The 16910-nt window shown below is 39.6% G+C and overlaps 1 protein-coding gene across 1 annotated transcript in view; it reads left to right on the top strand.

The window, feature by feature from the left end:
- The window catches only part of CFAP100 (cilia and flagella associated protein 100), a 375752-nt gene that overhangs the window by 174460 nt on the left and 184382 nt on the right, over positions 1 to 16910 (top strand). Inside the window, exon 7 of the mRNA XM_044078592.1 lies at positions 9843 to 9906. Coding sequence (XP_043934527.1) covers positions 9843 to 9906 — 64 coding nt within the window. The remainder of the gene's footprint in view (positions 1 to 9842; positions 9907 to 16910) is intronic.

The raw sequence follows: 16910 nt of genomic DNA, 5'->3' as shown, positions 1-16910 counted from the left end.
AATTACATGTACTTTCAAGAAATTCTTCAAACAAAACAAAGGTGTTGCCATGGCGCTAACTCTCACATACAACATTGTTTTGAAATTTGGTGGGAGAAACTATTTATTTTGAATAGTCCATTTACTCAATGTTGGTCCTGGATGATATATGTATATTTTGGACAGACATGGAAAGGTTCCATTTTTTTTGATTGGACAAAAAAAGTACTACTTTTTTTGGATTTTACATTGAGGCAAATGCAGAACAGTGTTTACTTGGAGGCTAAGGGGTTTCCTCAAGTATGCATACGAAAAAACCTTTTTTCTAATTCATATCTCCATTACCAAAGGGTACATCCTAACCTCAAGAAAAATTTGATTAAGAGGACAACTTGTCGGGGTCCAGTAGAATGACTTCAGGCGATGTAGAATTTTTAAATGAATGTAGAATGTGTGTGATGGGGCCTTATCTGAAGTGGTTCAAGAAAGGCACAGATGCCCCTATCTTAGGACAGGTAATTCTAAATGATTCAGGCACTAAAAACTATTTCGAATGGTCAAGATTTGTTCAAATTTCAGACTTTGACCAGAGCCCTTTAAAATTTATTTATGGGAAGGATTTTGAAACAAATCTTTGAGTTTGGAGGTACTACTAAAGAATAGAATTGGCCTGAGGTGTACATATACAATGTGGCTTTGTTCCTCATGCCCTAGGATAAAAACAGAAACCAGGTTTGAATGACTATTTGTAGCCAGTGTTAAAACTCAGATCACAAAATTGTAATGCTGTTGTATTTACACCACAATGTCACTTTTCCATGCACATCGTTTTAGAACAAACAAGTCAAATAGGTTTTAAAACTGAGTGGTTTTAATGTGGTAACTTATATTACCAAACAAGTTTTTAAATAAAGTATGTTTATTTATTTTTAGTCATATACTTATTTACTTTTAAGTCTGTTTGGAAAAATTTTATAAACACTGTTTGTAAAGTTGAATGACATTTTTACTAATTGACATTATTTACACTAATTGGGTAGGGTATATAACCAGAAGTGATGTTAAACTGATTGTTTCAGTCTTTTCTGATGAAGATTGCAGCGTTATTTTTACTGTTCTTACAATAAACGGAGTTCTTGTGGATAGCGAGTTTCCTTCGTGGTGTCTAAGGCAAAATTTATTTTTGGTTACAAGTCTTTTTTATTTTGCCTGCATCTCTACTTTTGTGGTTTATGTAGTACACAGCCCAGGATATCATCTGGTCCCATGCATGCTGTATTCTTAGCTTTGGAGAGTGAGTTTTTTACCTGTGTGGCCGTTATTACCGGAATTTGGCAATCTTCCGGTATTGAGATGGGCCATTTAGGGGGTGGGGGGTGAAGTTGGCACTGAATTGATCTGCCAGGATATTGGCAATATCCTTGGGATCAGTATATTTAATGCCATTCTGTTGTAGCTCAGAGCAGATCTGAGCATTGTCATTTAGATTCTTGACATAGTTATAGAATGCCTTGTGGTTATCTTTGGAATCTTTGGCAATTTTATTTTCATAACTAGCTTTGGAGATAATACCAAATGTGAGTTCAATAGACAGGTTCATCTTACTGTAATAGAGAGACTGAGGGAAGCAAGTGGTATGTGTACAGCACAAGAGAAGTGCTATTGTAGCTTTAAAAGTTAAAGATAGATTTTTGATTTTTTTTATATAGTTGTAGCAAATTGAGCATGCATGTCATAACTATAAAAGCAAGTATGCATGCATTAGTTCTTAGCACAAACCAACTTTAGGAATCTAATATTAAACCTTAGTCAGAGGTTGTGGGTTCAAATACAACAAATCACAACTATACAATGCTGCATTTCTATTTACCTTAACTTAAACTCTATACAAGTGGCACAAATGCCTGCTGTTAACTGTAATCTGTATAACTGAAACACACACATGTGCAATATATGCACATTTCAAGGATTACTGTCAGCAATCTATAGTTATAGTGTGTATTTGTTAAGACATATACTTAAATATTATACTTCAGATAAAGTAGTTGTATAATTGTGTTAATGCATACGATGGTACTAATTTTAACTCTTTTTTTCTCTCACCCCAACCCTTATCTCTCTTTTTTATTTTCTATTATGTGTCATCAAAATGTCTCCATGTCATTCATCTGTACCACATCACTATATGCTTCACAGCACAGTAAGGTAGGCCAACCTCAGTGGATTAGCCTGCCCCTGCTCCACCGGGTACAGCACTGATGCCCAGCATATCTGGGACCCAACCTGGCAGCACTGCCTCTGAAACCCCTGCACTGCACCCTCAGGTAGTACTGCCCTGGCAGCTGTTGCAGTGGTACAGTCTGGGAGCATTGGTGGAGGTGGGGATTTCATCACCCACCACGAGATGCCAGGTTGGTGCGTTGGATTGTGCACTGCACCATTGATGCATGCCTATGCCAGATGGAGAGGCTGTTCTACCTCCTGGTCCATAGGAGAAGACATCAAGCACTCCAACCACCAGTGGAATAAGGGGACAGTGATGGCAGTCGATTGAGCAAGGGCACCATTCTCAGTGTCTCCATGTTTGATGGGCATAAGCCTGCGTTATCCCCTCACTCACCCCAATCATGGTGTCCCCCCAACCTTTTGTGTCCTTCACCATCAATGTGTCTTGTCTTATTTGCATTTGCTTCCTCACCTACCAAACTTACCTGACTCAGACATACCTACATGCCTTACCCAATATTCCTCTCTTATTAAAGAAAAAAAAATGGGCAATTGTCCCACAAAAAAAGATATCATCCCATACATAGCTCTCCATTTCTCACATAGGTCTTCTTGACTCACTTGATTTGGTCCAGTTGGCTATACTATATGATTACATTGTTTTTATCCCTATCTCTGGATGTGACAGTTCAAATTTGGCTAATATTCTGCATATATTATCAGTCTTTACTGTTGAAGAAATGGATAGCGATGATTCTTTCCTACTTACCTCCTACACATTCCTTTATTGCTTCACTTTGTTCTTTCCCCTGTTTGCTCCCCATTTCACAACTTTCATATCTATCCCATTTTAACACCTATAATCTGGTCAAAAAATCGAATCACACATAACACACGAAAGTAGCAGAAAAAGCAATGGATCCCTTCACTTTTTGGCCTCTATGTTTGCATGGATTTTGGCATCGCACATCAATGCCAAATGAGTGGTGAGCGGTCCTACAATGCTGATGTTGCCTCCTTGCAATGTTGCTTAAACCCACTGTGCTATGTCAACATGCAACAACTCATGTACTATAAAGAATTGATGTCATTGTATTATTACCATTTATTTAAAAGTATTAGATACCCCTGGATTCAAACCCAGTATCATCTGGGCTCATAAAGAAATGCATCAGTGCATTTACACCTGCTGCCACAGAGTCAGTTAAGCAGCAGGTGTGTGTCATACACTCAGTACTAACTTTCATACTTTTAGCAATTTGGTTTGCATTTGAGCACTGATTAACTATGCACAAACAGGGAAAATAATGTAAATGTATATCTTGCATGTGCAAACACTTTGCCAACCATCGAGCAGCAAACCCACTGCTCACTGCTGCCATATGCAAAGCCAAATTTAACATGTATTAATGCTGTTTACTGCCCATTTTACTCTTTATGCCAGGAAACTACATGTGGAGACTTAAGCACACATTTACAATGCAACCATGTGTTGCCTCCCCCATGCATTGCAACACTGATGTCTCCAGATATATAAAATACATTACATGAATTAATATCAAATTTGTGTGATATGCAGTGCACGCCAATCCAGTAACATGCAGAACTAGAGTTATCTTCACAGTTGAACATGCCTACACATCCATCAACTGACCCTGGGAACTATAGACCCATAAGTCTAACCAGCCATCTCTGCAAGGCTGTGGAAAGATTCATCATGGACCTTATCCATAGGGACATAGGTGACCTCGAACACTCTTGACCTGACCCATATTGGTTTTGTCAAGGGGAGATCTTACTTATTAAACCTAGTGTACTGTTTTGATAATGTCCCCAAAGCCCTGGATGTGGGGAAAAAAGGGCATTCCACCTATCTTGATTTAGCCAAGTCCTTTGGCACAATCCCTCATTCAGGTATTATAGAGAAACTCTCCTATCTGGGAAGTAACCCATACATTACTAGATGGGTAGACAACTGGGTAGCCAACTGGCTCACCGACAGAATGCACACGGTCAAAGGTGGGGACTCCACCTTCACCAGTAGACCAGTTACCAGTGGAGTACCTCAAGGGATCTATGCTGGGCCCACTATTGTTTGCAAACTATTTCTCTGAAGTTCAGGTGAAGGTAGATGGCCTATGGCTTACCAAGTTTTCAGAGGACTATCGACTGGTTGCAATCATATAGGGTCCCCCAACGATGTTAACATATTACAGAAAGGGTTGCCACAGACAAATGATTGGTGCCAAACGCATGGACTGAAACTTATCGCAAGAAAATGCCTCATTGTCCTGTTTGACAAAAAGGTAGCCCTGTTAATTATGTCATACATTGCACCCCTCTCAGCCCAGACTCAGTGGTGCTAGACTTGGGAGCACAGTCTTCAATCACTATGTGACCATATTGGTAAGACACACATTCTATATTGCCCACCTCATAACTAATGGCATCACATCCAAGACCAGGGATGTCATAGCTCCACTGTACTTATCCCTTATCAGACCACTAATTGAGTACAATGCACCCTTCTCTACATACCTCATCAGACAATTGCAGCAACTGGAGAGACTACAGAGGTTTCTGACCAAGAGAATCCAGGGCCTCCAAAACATGACATACATGGAAAGACTGAATGCTCTGCCACTGTACTCAGTGTCATACACGCTGCTGAGAAGCAACTTGGGACTGGGCTACAAAGCAATCTCAGATCTTGCCGTAATGTAAATGCTGGGCATCCACAAATCAAATGGGACAAGAATAAATTGCTCCAGGGATCTCAACCTAGACTGTGACATAAACAGAACATGCTGGAGACACAGATTCAACTCCCAGTGATTGCCACTCCTCTGTATTAGGCTCCCACTGCATGTGAAGCAGTCCTTCTCAATGACTCTAGTCAAGCACAAATGTGACAACTGGATGGCTGAATATAAATTCACCCCTGGGGTGGCACCTATGTCCATCATGGATAGGGCCAGTCGGTGCTGATCACAAAATTGCTGTGCTAACAATGAACATCTAATTATGCTCAATAAGGGTATTTGAGTTTTTACATGGCTAGGCTTGTAAAGGCCCTAAGGCCATTAGCCTAGTAACCTCATAGGAAGCTATGAACCTATGCAGACATCCTATCATATTCTGTCCTACATCCAGAGCTCTAGGTGATTCGGTCATGTTGAGTGTTGCCAAAAAATGGGCATGGGTAGTTACCAGTGATAAGTGGGTTGAAGACCCGGCCTACTCTCTGACCCACGCCAGGGACCCATGCTAATGGTGGGAGGGGTATATATGCCCCTATTGGCCAGTGTGTGTCTGCCATAAAAAAAACAGCAGCCCTGGGTCAATAGGCTACTGGCTGGACGGTGTCTAGTTGCCCAGCCTGGGTTACCTGGGATAGCTCTGTTGAGTGAAAGCTGGACATAAAACCAACCAACCTGCCAAACATGAACTGAGAATTGCTACGCTTAATGTAGGTTCACTGACAGGATGCAGCTTAGAAGTGGATGACATGATGATATGGAGGAGGCTGGACATCCTATGTATCCAAGAGACGAGATGGAAGGGCAGTGCAACAAAGCCACTTGGCTTGGGATCCAGACTCTACTACTCAGGTGGTGGACAGGCTAGAAATGGTGTAGGAATTGTGGTGAGACAGAGGCTTCAGAAGTCAGTGAGGGATATCATCAGAATTAATGACAGACTCATGGCAATCAGACTCCAGTGTAATGATAGGACAGTGTTTATAATCTCAGCCTATGCCCCACAGCAGGGTTGTGATCGTGAGGAAAAGAGTGCATTCAGACAGCAGTTGCAGGACCTACTAGATAAAGCAGGACAACATGAATTGGTGTTGATAAATGCACATATCAGGACAGACAGAACAGGATATGAGGACTGCCTGGGTCCACATGGGTGGAGCAATAGGAATAAAGAAGGAGAAGTCATTCTAGACTTCTGTCTGGCAAATGGCTTGATAGTAGCCAACACATGGTTCAGAAAGAGAGACAGTCACAAGATCACATACAAGAATAGCCAACATGCAACTCAGGTAGACTTCCTCCTAGTAAGGAAAAGGCACTGGGGTAGAATCCATGATTGTAAAGTCATCCCCAGTGAAACAGTTGGTTCACAGCATAAACCAGTAGTTGCCACAATCAGCTGCAAGCAGTGGTCAGAGAAAGCTCTAAGGTCAACAGAGACCAGGCTGAAGACCTGGAAGTTGACTGGAGAGAAAGTACAGCAGTTCAAGGAATTACTCAGGGCTCTAGCACCCTAAGAAGAGGAGAAAATAGGTGGAGTTGAAGAAGAGTGGCAGTGCCTAAAACAGCATATGTTAGGACTACAGAAAAGATATGTGGCCGAGCCAGGTATGGAAATAAGGTACATAAGGAAAGCTGGTGGTAGAATGCAGAAGTGCAGGAAGTAATCAAAAGAAAGAAGGAGTGCAGGAAGAAGAGGGAGATTGAAAAGATTGACCAAGCTAGGAAGGACTACTGGTTGGCTAACAAAGAAACTAAGAAAGAAGTTGCAATAGCAAAGAATAGGGCATCAGAGGCACTCTATCAACTTCTGGAAAGTGACTCAGTAAGGGGCACAAAGAAACTATACCAGGTTGCAAGGCAAAGACAGAAATATAAAGAAGATAGTCAGACACCTTTCATAAGGGATTCCAGCAACAACCTGCTTACCAGCCCACAGAACATCAAAGGCAGATGGAAGGAGTATTTCCAGCAGCTTCTGAATGAAGAAAACCCCACAGAAGCGGTACTGCCCCAGAAACAGCCTACAATGAGAGTAGAAGAGGAGCCCAGCTTAGAAGAAGTAAGAGCAGCACTAAGGAGAATGAAGTCAGGGAAAGCAGCAGGCTCAGATGAGGTCACAGCAGATATGATAAAGATGCTGGGTAAGCTAGAGGAGAAATGGCTCCTGAGGGTACTAATTGCAGTGTGGAGAGAAAGGTGTATCCCAGATGACTGGAGAATAAGCATACTCGTGCCAGTGTACAAGAACAAAGGGGACATCCACAACTGTGGACAGTACAGAGGCATCAAACTCCTACCACATTGCATGAGAGTTCTGGAGAGGGTGATTGATAAACGGATACGCAGAATAGTAGAATGTATGATGGGAGATGAACAGTTTGGATTCAGATCAGGATGCAGCACAATTGACCCGATGTTTGCATTGAGACAGATACTTGAGAAGAAACTAGAGAAGAGGAGAGAGTCAAACTGGGCTTTCCTAGACTTGGAGAAAGCATATGACAAGGTCCCAAGAAAGCTGATCTGGGCAGTACTGCGGTGGTTTGAAGTCCCAGAAACATTGGTAGAATTAGTACAGGCTATGTACAAGGACCCAGTGACGAACAGTGTTTGGCCTCACTGAGGGGTTCCCAGTGGGAGTGGGTGTACACCAGGGTTCAGCTCTGAGCCCACTGCTGTTCATACTGGTAATGGACTACATCAGCAAACAGGTTGGAGGGGTCAGAGCAACAAAGCTGCTGTATGCAGATGATGTGGCAGTACAGGCAGACTCTGATCTAGAACTTCAGCAAAGGATAGGAGAATGGAATGCAAATCTGAAGGCACATGGGATGAAACTAAGCACAGATAAGACAGTGGTAATGGCAGCAGATTGGGGAAATCAGAAGAAGCTGAGAATAGAGATAGATGGGAAGATAGTGGAACAGGTAAACAACTTCAAGTATTTGGGAGGGGTGGTTGAGGAGAAGGGTAGTCTGAATGAAGAGGTCAAAGCTAGAATCAGAGGGGCTGCAGCCAACTGGCATAGAGTATCAGGTGTAGTATATGACAGAAGAATGCCAAAGAAGCTGAAAGTAAGGCGTACAAGACAGTGGTGCAACCAGTACTACTGTATGGTACAGAAACCTGGGCAGTAAAGGCAGAACAGTTGAAGAAGCTAGAGGTGATGGAAATGAAGTGCCTGAGAAAGGTGGTAGGATGCACACTGTGGGACAGGCGAAGAAATGAGGACATAAGAGCAGAAGCCAAAGTAGCTCCAATTGCAGAAAAGATCAAAGAGAACAGATTACGATGGTATGGGCACATGTGTAGAAAAGCAGAAGACAATCTGGTGAGGGAGATTTGGGACAGACAGGAAGAAGGTAAGAGGAAGCAAGCACATCCAGCAAAGAGGTGGATGGATTGTGTGAAAGAAGATCTGCGACAGTCAGGCATGAGTGTTGAAGAAGGCAGGAGAGTGGCACTGAATCGAGAGAGTTGCTGACGGTTAATACAATACCCCGACCCCATGTAAATGGGAAAAAAGGGATGATGATGATGATGATCCAGAGCTGATGTTATGCACTATAAGTTGTTCTGCAACCTTAACAAACTTGTGCTGTGACGTTTGTGTAAATTACTGAGCTCTGTAGTCTGTGTACTTAGATAGGTAGGGATTCTGTTCTCACTGCAATCATCTGTGTGTGTGTATGTGTCTAGCCAGAAAAGTAGAAGTGTGTATCCTAGAGTTACCACTCCATTCCTATGGATTGATAGTATTTTGATACTTGCACATGCCTACACATCCATTTCATGCAGGCCTCCCAACATCTTCTCTTCTTAATCCACTGCTGATGTCATCCACTATAAGTTGGCCTACAGCCTTGTAAGAGTCAGACTTGTGCCATGGCACTTGTGCAAATTGCTGAGTCCTGTTGTCTGTGTACATAAATAGGAAGGAGTTCTGTTCTCACTGTAGTCAACTGTGTGTGTGTGTGTGTGTGTGTGTGTGTGTGTGTGTGTGTGTGTGTGCGCATGCGTGCATGTGTATGTGCCTCTAGCTAGAAGAGGAGTCTGTATCCTACAGTTGCCACTTCATTACTATGGATTGACAGTATTTTGATACTTGGACATGCCGTCACATCCATTTCTTGTAGTCACATGAAGTCTACGTGGAGTTTACTGATTCCCATCGTCTATTTATTTTGGTTGCAATTTCTTTATTAGTAGCATCTTTTAGAAGTAAAAGAAATTCTTCAAATTGAGGTGGTGAAGATTTCTTCCTCCTGTTTCTCATTTTCTGGCCACTACAAGACTTCTCCAAGTTAAATAAAAACTTTTTTTTTTTGGATTTTTAACTTCTGTAACATTCACTAGAATGAACTCTTGTGAAAATATAAACAAAGCAGAGCATAAAGCTTTAAATTTTTTGTGATTTTTTTTTTTTGCTTGCTTATAATTTTCTCTTGGGCAATTGGTATATAATATAAATAGTTTGTTTTCTTTTTTTGAAATTTATATTATTTTCAATTTACATAATTTTTATATTTTAATGTTACATTCTGTTATTTCTATTTAAAAGTAATAAAAAAAGATTGAAAAAAGTTGTTTTAAAGTGTATGTTCTCATATGATTTTATGTATGCATTTCTACAGAATTTTAACTGTCTCCCAAATCATTTTTTAATGTCTTAAACTTGATTGGGTAGGACAGGATGAGATACAGTGGTTTCATAGAAACATCTGCTGTCAAGCAAAATATAAATACAGTTTCATTTTTTATGTGTTTTTTACCCAGCTGTGAGTTAACATTATCAGAAAATAATTAAGAGATGCATTGTGAAAATGATAGTGGAGTGCAGAACCATATTTATTTTGGGTGGCTTGTATTTTCCAGGAGCAGAACACCCTCTCAGATACAGTCTAAGGAAGAAGAATACAGTTCTTCAGACAGTGATGAGGTAGGAGGCATTCAGGTCAATGTTTTCCAGTCAGTTAATATATTTGAAACTTTCAAAACTTCAAGTTAGAGTAATTTTCAGATGATATTGTCATACAATAAGATGGAGCTTTGAAATGCTTATAAGACTTTTATTTAGACAGGTGAATTCAGTTACATTTACAGTTCTTAGCCAGATTCAAAATGACTGCAGTGATATCTGTAATTCTTAGCCATGATTCAGGGTTTGTATATGTATGCACAAACTTTGTACAGTGCTGCACACACAGGCTTATTAACTGGAACAATATACAAACAATACTTATCTTCAGCATGTGGAGCAACAAAAATCAACATGTAAATCATAGAATCAGTATAGTCCACAGTCAAATTACTGCTGTCTGATATACTTCATTTTGTTTAGCTTAAGTAATTCATAATTTTTTTCTACAATATGCCATCTTTATTGAAAAATTGTAACAATGCATTTAACTGTATACACTTTATAGGTTCATAGGTTGGTACTGGGCTGTCTGCTCGAAGGCATATATTAGCCCAGCCATGTTGTGTGGTATTCACCACCCCTTTAGTAGTTCCCTAGACCCTTGTACTAGCAGCTAGTACCCATGGCCCCTATCTAGTAGTGCTGTTGGTGTGATCCCGGTGTGAACTTTCTGTTATCCATCCACTCATCACGGTTCCTCTTGAAGAGTGATAGTGAGGGGCTCTGTCTTATGTAGATCGGGACCCTGTTCCATAGTAAGGGAAGTCTCTGCAAAGGGAATCTATCTCTCCAGCATATTCTATTCATTGTTGTGTTGAGGTTTATATCCCTGGAGCGAGTAGCTCAAGTAGATTTGGTTTAGATGGAGCATGTTCAACAATTCTGGGTTCGACATGGCTCTATACATTAGACAGAGATCGCCTCTGAGAAAGCGGTATGCAACAGAGAACAGTCTTAGCTTTTTCAATCGTGCTGCATAGGGCAACTGTTTGAGGCGAGTAATCCTCTTAGTTAGGTACCTCTGTGGTCTCTCCAGCTGCTGGAGATGTCTAGCCAGGTACATTCCAATTGGTGCATTGTACTCAATAATGGGTCTGATGAGGGAATAGTAGAGGGGCACCATTACATCCTTAGATCTTGATGCAAACCCTTTCGTGATCAGATGGGTCACATAGAAGGATTTTCTAACCACTTTGGCAACATGGTTATCAAAAGAAAGCTGACTATCTACTTGGGTCCCTAGATCCCTTATTTCTTCTTCAGATTTCAGGGGATTACCTCCTATGTTGTAGTTTGCGGGTACCCTGTTTTTTCCAAACGGGATTACTACACATTTTTTTGCATTTAGCTTGAGACCTTGGCTTTGACACCATGCATCAGTCTCATTTAAGGCCTTCTGGAGGATCTCCATGTCGGCCGGAGACTCTATTATATTACCCAGTTTGCAGTCATCCGCAAACTTAGTCAGCCACAGCCCTTCCGTGCTTGCCTGTACTTCTGAGAAGTATACGCCAAACAGGAGAGGCCCCAGGACAGAGCCCTGAGGCACACCACTCATTACTGGTCTGGATTCGGACATAGATCCCGCTACTCTTACTTTATGGGATCTGTCTGAGAGCCAGTTTGTGATCCATCTTGTGACGTAAGGGTTTATGCCCAGGCTGGTGAGCTTATCAATAATACCTGAATAGGGAATGGTGTCAAATGCTTTAGCAAGGTCAAGGTAAGCCGTGTGTACCTCCTTTCCCTTATCTATAGCCTGAGTAACTGTCTCAAAGAAATCCACCAGGTTCAGGAGGCATGATCTGCCCTTGACCAAGCCGAACTGTGTGGGGTCCAGCGACTGGAGGTTTCCAATATCTCCATTTATGAGTTCCATAATGATTCGCTCCATAGCCTTACAGATCAGGCTGGTCAGGCTTATTGGTCAGTAGTTCCCAGGGTCAGTTGTGGCCCCAACCTTGTGTAATGGGACCACCGTTGTTGTGCGCCACTCTATGGGCACATATCCTGTGGAGAGGCTGAGACTGAACAGGGTATTAAGATGCGGGGTTAATTCCTTTTGGAGCTCACGTATGATACAGCCTGGGACACAATCTGGTCCCATGGAGGCAGTGTTTTTAGCTTTAGATAGAGCCTTGTTAACCAACGTATCAGTAATAATTGGACTTACACAATCCTCTGGAATGGTAATAGGCCCTGTAGGTGGGGGGGGTGGGGGGGTGGGGATTTGCACTGAACCTGTCAGCCAAGATGTTGGCAATGTCAAAAGGGTCAGTGTATTTTGTTCCATTTTGTACTAGCTCAGAACAGACCTGAGCATTGCCATTTAGGTTTTTGATGTAGCCATAGAAGGCCTTATGGTTATCCTTGGCATCCTTGGCAACTTTCTTTTCAAAATTAGCTTTAGTTGATTTGATGAGGACCCTCAATTTTTTACTAATGCTGATCAGGGATGATTTTTCTACTTGAGATTTGGCCTTTTTTTGTATAAGTCTCCTCCTTTTATTGTAAAGTTTGCTTGTGGCCGGGATCCACCAGACTGGTTTCTTCTTGCTTGAGGAAGGAGTCTTGGTTTTATTTGGGATAGCACGGTCCATGCAATCCTGAAGATGCATATAGAGTGCCTTGGTGTAGGATTCCGCATCCTGGATATCATTATCCTTCTGCAAGGGAATAGTGAAGCTTTCCACTTTGGATGCAAGTAGTTTGAAGTTTGCTTTATACAAAACTTTCCCATAGAAATGAAAAGATGCACCAAAATGCATTCAGTTTGTGGTGTCAGTACTACAACAGGTAGCACACTCACCTTTGGTGCAAAAGACTGTGAGTTTTATTCCCACATTATGTAGATGGATTATTGACACTAAAGTGCAACATAGGAGGGGTAGTGCACTCTTGAGTATGTATTCCTTCTGATTAGATGTTAAACTGAGGACCTGTCTATTTTGAATTGGTGGTAGCTAAGGTGGATGTAAAAGATCTTACAGCACTTATCAAAAAAGAGTAGGTGTTCTTTACTGTCATATTTACAAAATCTACACATTTGCAGGCACATACACACACATTTCTATTTGTTTTAGTATTTATCATTTTTTCTTATAAATCTTCATTGTTGTTCTTCCATAATTGATCCCCACTCCTTCTTCCACAGCCGTAATCTAACTTTTTACAATATATCTACCAAAATCCATTTCCCGTTAAAAAAATTGTTCAGTGTTTTCATTCCAAATAAATCATGTTACATAAACTCTTATTGACCCTTCTCACACATTCTTTCTTCTTATTCATATAACACCCATACAAAATCATATTCATATCTATATGGTTACCATTTGAAATGTCAGGACCTTCCACGTCGAGTCCTGAAGTATAGAAGCTGAATGGCCAAAAGATCAGACTTACATATACTTTGAAATTCAATTTCTTGGAATATACCCTTTCCTCCAAGGTATGGCAGTCTTAGATTTGATATATATAAGTTTGGGTGTGGGGGAGTGTAGGAGCTTGCTCTCCTGCAAAAAGAACTTTAAAGAAGAAGAGCAATTTTCAGAAGTCACTCTTCTCCTTTTTTTTTGGTATTTTGGGGGCTTTATTGGCACTCTGCATTTTGAGTGCTGCCATTTCAATAGGAAGCCTATCTATATTGTGTATGTCATTCATATTCTCAAAAAAGTTTCATCGGAAAACTTTTTCTAGAGTTTCACCACTCTTTTACATTTCAGAAAACATGTTCGGTTGTCTCTTCCTCCCCACAAAATAAGCAAACGCTTTTAACTTTCTTTTTATATGGTATATTCCCCTTAACTAGTAACTTTTATTCCAGTCTCCAAAGGAAATCCTGATGCACTATCTTGATACACCACTTTTTCCTTACCTTAATAGTTTTCTTCACTTCCCATGGATTTACATAATAATATTGTTTCATCAATTATCTCTCATGTTAGTATTTTTTCTTTACAATTTTTAATTTCTTCATTTACATATCATTGTTGTTTTTTTTTTCTTATTCTTATTATTTCCTAGACCTTTTTGTGCTTATAGTTAAACATTCTCACTATTAATTTGTAATTATTTTCCTTTATCCACTTTAATAATATCTGCAAGTTTAAAGAAGCAGAATAACAACTAGATTTAACTCCAGTCCCACTTCATCTTCACTCATATTCAACACACCTGTTTTATTGGGTTTAATCATGAACCCCATGTAAAAGAAAACACCAATTGCACCATTTCCTTTTCATAATTTTCTGTGATCATATAAACATTTGACAAATATGCTATTTTCCCATTAATACAGAATTGATCAGATAAGCCATTTTGCTGAATGCCAATCTATATGTCATCCACAGAAGACATATTTCCTTCATTTCTTTTATCAAACCCTCTCTTTGCATTATAACTACCTCACTTTTCCTAAATTTTAGCCCTAACAACGACACTTCATTCATTGACAATTATACAGTGATGTCATTTATATTAAAAAAATTAGCATGCTGATTGGACAGCCCAATCAGTGTGCCCCTTGTAAATCAAGCATATGCTAACAGAAAAAACGTCTGTCTGCTGAAGTACTATTGAGTAGCCAGACTTTCTATTATGCTGAGGGACAGAGCAAAGCAGAAGAAAATTCAAGTGAGTTCTCAAAAATAAAGACACAGAAAAGTACATGATTTTTCCTTCTATTTCTGCTCTTACCCTTGTAAAATCAAGACGGAAAAAAAATAAACATACGCAAACACACACACACACACACACACACACACACACACACACACACACACACACACACACACACACACACACACACACACACACACATATATACATGGGGTATATATTATATTGTCGACAGCTGACAATGTCGATTCTGAATTGTTCAACAACAAAATGTCAAACTACAAAAATAGTGAACGGTCAAGTAACCGATTTCTTTCCGTTGGAAAGAAATCTGTTGGCCAAACACCAATGACACACATAAACAAACATATTTGAGAGGGGGGCTTCACCTCCCACACCCACCCTAACTAAATATTCTAACTCTGAAACTGCATTACACTCAGGGAAAGGGCAGGTGTCAGAGAACAGCCAACCAATTTCTTTCTGTAGGAAGGAAATCTATTATTTGGCCGTTCGCTATTTTTGTATTTCGACATTTTGGTGTCGAACAATTCAGAGTCGACATTGTCAGCTGTCAACAATATAATATAGACCCCATATACATAGCAATGAGATTCCCTTGCTCCATTGCTTCTCCTGTACTGCACTGATGTACTGTCCAAGTGTGGAGCTGCAAGTCCTACCCATACTAATGCTCAGTATGTCGGTAAAGAATGAAAAACACTGAGGAACACTTTGGCAGTCTTATACAAAGATATTATTAATAAGGGTGAGCAATTTCTTTCTTAATGGCATTGTATAATAGCAATAATCCACTTCTGGGTGTGGTTATATCAGGATTTACTCATGGTTGGCTTTGTTTAATCACTAAGGCTTCACCCTTGTGATCAAACCATGCCAACTGTGGGTAAATCCTGATATATCACACTTAGCCTTTAATTATTGCTTAAATACGTATCTCCAGTTTTCACCACGTCACTCAAACACTTAATTTTGTCTTTATTCTATATCATTCCCATTTACTTAAACATCCATTCAGACAAACCAACACTTTACTCATCCATAATTTGTTCTTAGCAACTACAAATATATTGTCAGTATACGTCAAAACTACTGGAATCACCACATCCTTTTGCATCACATATCTAGCATCTTTCATTTTGTAAGCTACTTCACTCACTATTGCATTCATTACCAATGCAAAAATATTCCAGTCATGGGACATCCTTGTCTTATACCACACTTCATGCATATTTCTTTATTCCACCACCCGTTCTCTAACACTCATACTCTATTATTTTGATATGCTGACATACACACTCTCCTAATTCTGTTACCTATTCCATACTTCTCTATAACATCCCACAAAGCGTCATGCTCTACTGTATCAAGTGCCTTGCTATCATCTACCATAAGTTTCCCATCCTCTATTTTCTTGTAATATCATCCACAATTTCTTTCGCAACCAATAACAATTCTTGACATCCGTTCCCTTTTATACCATATATACTTTCTTCCATAATATCCTTCATCTTTTCTTCCATTCTCCTCTGTATTATTTTCATATAAATGTTATAATCTGGGTTATTTAGTGTCTCCAATTCTTTACTTCATTTGTCTCGTCTTTCTTTCATATAAATGATATCCCACTACCTAACTCTTCATAAACAAACACTTTCTTCAACCATTCATTCAGTACATGTACACAGTACTGTGTTTGCCAATCCTTCAGTTTATAGTATATTTGATACCCTGTACCATTTGGTCCTGATATTGAATCAACATTTACTTTCCAAAGTACTTCCTCCAATTCATAAATAGTAATTTATTTTTCAAATTCTTCCTTCACTCATTCTAGTTTTTTATTACTTTCCATTCTCCCTTGGTTTCCTTCTTTTTACTGTTGTACATATTTTTCACATAATACACTACAATACTCATCATTTGGTCTTGTGTTCTTTTAACTTCTCCTTTTAATTTTCCTCATTATATTAATATCTTCCTTTACTATTTTACTTAAATATGCAGTGGCTTCTCCCATCTCCTTTGTAAATAATATATTTGCCTAAACTGTTATATCTTAATTTTTTTCTCAGTTTCTGTTATATATTTCCTTTCCCATATCATAATACTCTATTGTATTGTTCTCTAAATTCTGTAGTATATTTCTGTACATTTTCTTATACTTCACTTTCTCTTCCTTTCTTATATCATCCTGGCATTGAAAACACTTGTTATGCTTCTTTTTAAATTCAATCCACCCTTCTGACCAGTGCAGTACTTCCAACTCTCCAATTTCATCCCATAATTTCTTATTTATTGTTTTTATTCCCCTTTCATATTTTAATATATGCTCTTTTTTCCATCACTCACATCCATTTTGCTAAATGGTCTGAAAAAAA

This window comes from Protopterus annectens, chromosome 7.part1 (assembly GCF_019279795.1).
Source record: "Protopterus annectens isolate FY-2018-M chromosome 7.part1, PAN1.0, whole genome shotgun sequence".
Lineage (NCBI taxonomy): Eukaryota > Metazoa > Chordata > Ceratodontiformes > Protopteridae > Protopterus > Protopterus annectens.
This window is presented reverse-complemented; position numbering and strand designations above follow the sequence as displayed.